Genomic DNA, 2,966 nt, shown 5'->3' on the forward strand with positions numbered 1-2,966 from the left:
AGAAGCACAATCCATCACAGCCATGCTGAGGCTTGGCAGTCCCCTTTTTTCCTAATGTGCCTCAAATCAACCAGAGCAAAGCACAAGGTGGGTGTGGGGAGCTGTTCAGAAATGTGGAGATGGTCAGAAAAGACTTTAGAATTGAGGCACTGTGTGTAAATTCCTGAGGGACAAGAACTAGGAATTGTTCTTCAGCATCTATCACAGGACTCAGCACAGTACTAACTTGACTTTTTCCAGCCCGATGATGGTAGAAGAAATTGGATGTGGGACATGGTGAGTCAGACATATTCTTATCCTACATAAGCTAGGACCTTCCTACAGACTTCCCACACAAAACTGGGGGAGCCCCACTTGCTTGCTGCAGGGCCCAGGAGCCATGCCAGAACCCCCTATGTGTTCTCCTGATGAGGTGGGCATAGCCGTGGACTGAGCACAGACACTCACCTGCCCAGAATCTGGTTGCCTGGGGCCCCAGCCTGTTCTAAATGGAGGATCTGCTTACAATTGTTTTCAGAGGATTTGGGGATGAATCAGGACTGATGCATATTCTATCCTCAGGAGGAAAAGAAGAAAATCACTTGGCAGATTGTTGAGGGGCAAATCAGCTCTGAAAGCAAGAAACATCTGGGGACCTTCAAAGAGATGCAGAAAAGCTCCCCTTTACTCCTGCATGCCAACTACAAAATCCTGGCTGGAACACTTCCCCAAGAAAAGAGTAAGTGGGAAGGAGTGGTCAGCCTGGGGCAGGGTCTTAACGCAAGAGAAAGGGGAAGTGGGTCAAAAGGGACAAAGAACTGGAATCTGGGAAGGGGAGGAGGTGCTCTGAGGGAGGACCATAATGCGGACTTTTGGTACAGGTTGTAACCTGAGTGCATTTCCCTCCCACCCTCTCTCACTTGAATGACTAACAGGGATGAGAAGTACATGGCAACTCTGTCAAGGGGCCATCCCCTAGTGAAGCTCATTGATGGCAGGCCCCCAGGGAGGGGAAGTCATGATAGACGAGGAGCCAGAGAGAGCAGTAGGAAAAAGAACTGAGCAGAGGGCAAAGAGGGGGATGTGGGCATGTATCAGAGTGCACTAGACTGCCAGAGCCCTCAGGTTTGCATAGGTGCCTGGAGATCCTCTAATCCAAGTCTGAGGTAACTCTGAAGGTCAAGGCCAGCCTAAGATAATTTGCTAAGCCAGAAAATTTGCCTGTGCTGCGTGACGGCCTTCTCCATTAGAAAATTGTGTTCTTTATTTTAGCTCCCTTGGCAGTCTTTTAGAGGTTATGATAAAAACAAACAAACCAGAAAAGAAAAGCCTTCAACTTCTGACTAGATCATATCCCCCTTTGATGGTCTATACACAAACCTCAGGTTGCAATACAATACAAGGGAAGGCTGGGGGATAGTCCTAACATAGAGCTCTTCACCAACCTGAAGCACTAAAGGTCTCCATATCTCCCCCAGAACTGCTGACAGTGGGAATTTCCTCCGTGCAGCACCCTCAGGAAAGCTACCTCTTGGGCACCCTGCAGTCCCTGTTCCAGGCATCCTCAGGACCTGAGCTGAATTATGTCCTGGTGCTGGTCCACCTGCTAAATCCTGACCCTGAGTGGCTCGGCCAAACTGTTGCCAATATTTCAGGCCTCTTTCAACCACATATTGAGGCCCAGAAGCTGCTCGTGATCCATGGTCTCTTCAATGGCTCTTCTCTCCCAGGAGAAGTGAATAATGTCAATCACTCTTCATCCTGGAAAGCACATTATTCCAGGCAGAAAACAGATTATGCCCTCCTCATGAATTTTGCTAGAAACCTCTCTGATTACTTTCTGATGATAGGAGATAATGTTTGCTGCACCCCCAAATTTGTTTCTACAATCTATTGGACATTAAAAGCCTGGAAAGAAATACCTTGGATGATTCTGGAGTTCTCCAGCTTGAGCTTCTCCGGGAAAGTTTTCCACACAAGCGACCTCTCCCGCCTGACCTCATTCTTCCTCCTCTTCCAGAGCACTCCTACTGACTTGCTTTTCTCAAATTTTAGTTTCCTCTTGGGCCAGAGAGCTGCGTTTAGCCTCGCTCCCTACCTTTTCCACTCTCAGGAAAATGTTTTTACTCCTGACAACACATGTCACCAAGAGGAAGAGGATGAACCTGAAAACCCTCCTGCCCAAATCTACACTGACATGATGGTGAGAGGCTTTCATCCCCCAGAGCATGCCTATTTTCTGAATGAAAATTATTTTCAGACCTATTTTCTCGCCCCAGGCAATGTATACACTGTGATTTTTGATCAGCCATGCAAGGTGAGCCGGGTACAGGTACTGACAGGCATTGGAAAGCGGGGGATGTATCGACTGGAACACGGGCAGGTGGAACTGGGCTATGAGCCTATTCAAGGGAAAAAAGGCTGCACCCAGTATACCCTGCTGGGACCACTGGTGAAAGGGAAATTAGATCAGAAGTTGCATTATGAAGAAGATTTTGTGGAAGAAGTGAGATGTGTACAGCTCCTGGTGACAGCCTTCCAGGAGTCTAAGCTATTGATTACACAGATCAAAATCTGGATTAAATCTGAGGAAGAGTAGAGATCAAAGGGCCAATGTGGATTCTGGAATGGTCAGGTTTGGGAATGAACTCAACACAGGTGACAAGAAATTAAAGCTTTGAAATTGGTGAGGAGTATCGCATTTGTAGTCATTCCAGGCTACTCCGTGTAGATGACATAGATTCATAAGGGGCAGAAAGAGAACAAGATCCTTCTGACCCCAGGAGCCAGGAAGAGGGAAGTATTCACCAAGATCTTTCCCAGTTTTCTTTCCACAACCGTCTCCCATCCTTGAGGTAGATATAAAGAAGAGACTAATCTTCTTTAGTATTGGGAATGGCCTGAAACAAGGACAGGAGGGTAGAACTGACATTTGGCTTTATGCAAAGTCCAATCTTATGAAGCCCATACATGGACTTTCAAATCTC

The 2,966-nt window shown here is 47.1% G+C and overlaps 1 protein-coding gene across 1 annotated transcript; it reads left to right on the top strand.

Moving 5' to 3' along the window:
• Nucleotides 1-645: 645 nt before the first annotated feature.
• Nucleotides 646-2,578, top strand: LOC111750690 (alpha-1,3-mannosyl-glycoprotein 4-beta-N-acetylglucosaminyltransferase-like protein MGAT4E). The gene is made up of 2 exons (XM_023548200.2): nt 646-718; nt 1,458-2,578. Exons 1-2 carry the CDS (start codon nt 646-648, stop codon nt 2,576-2,578), a joined length of 1,194 nt encoding a protein of 397 aa, XP_023403968.2.
• The last annotated feature ends 388 nt before the right edge of the window (nt 2,579-2,966 follow it).

The sequence above is a fragment of the Loxodonta africana genome, chromosome 20, assembly GCF_030014295.1.
Source record: "Loxodonta africana isolate mLoxAfr1 chromosome 20, mLoxAfr1.hap2, whole genome shotgun sequence".
NCBI classification, from domain to species: domain Eukaryota; kingdom Metazoa; phylum Chordata; class Mammalia; order Proboscidea; family Elephantidae; genus Loxodonta; species Loxodonta africana.

Coding starts and splice junctions, on each gene's coding strand:
- LOC111750690 (XM_023548200.2), top strand. CDS start 646: ATGCAGAAAAGCTCCCCTTTACTCCTGCATGCCAACTACAAAATCCTG. Junction 719..1,457: donor AACACTTCCCCAAGAAAAGA/GTAAGTGGGAAG, acceptor TATCTCCCCCAG/AACTGCTGACAGTGGGAATT.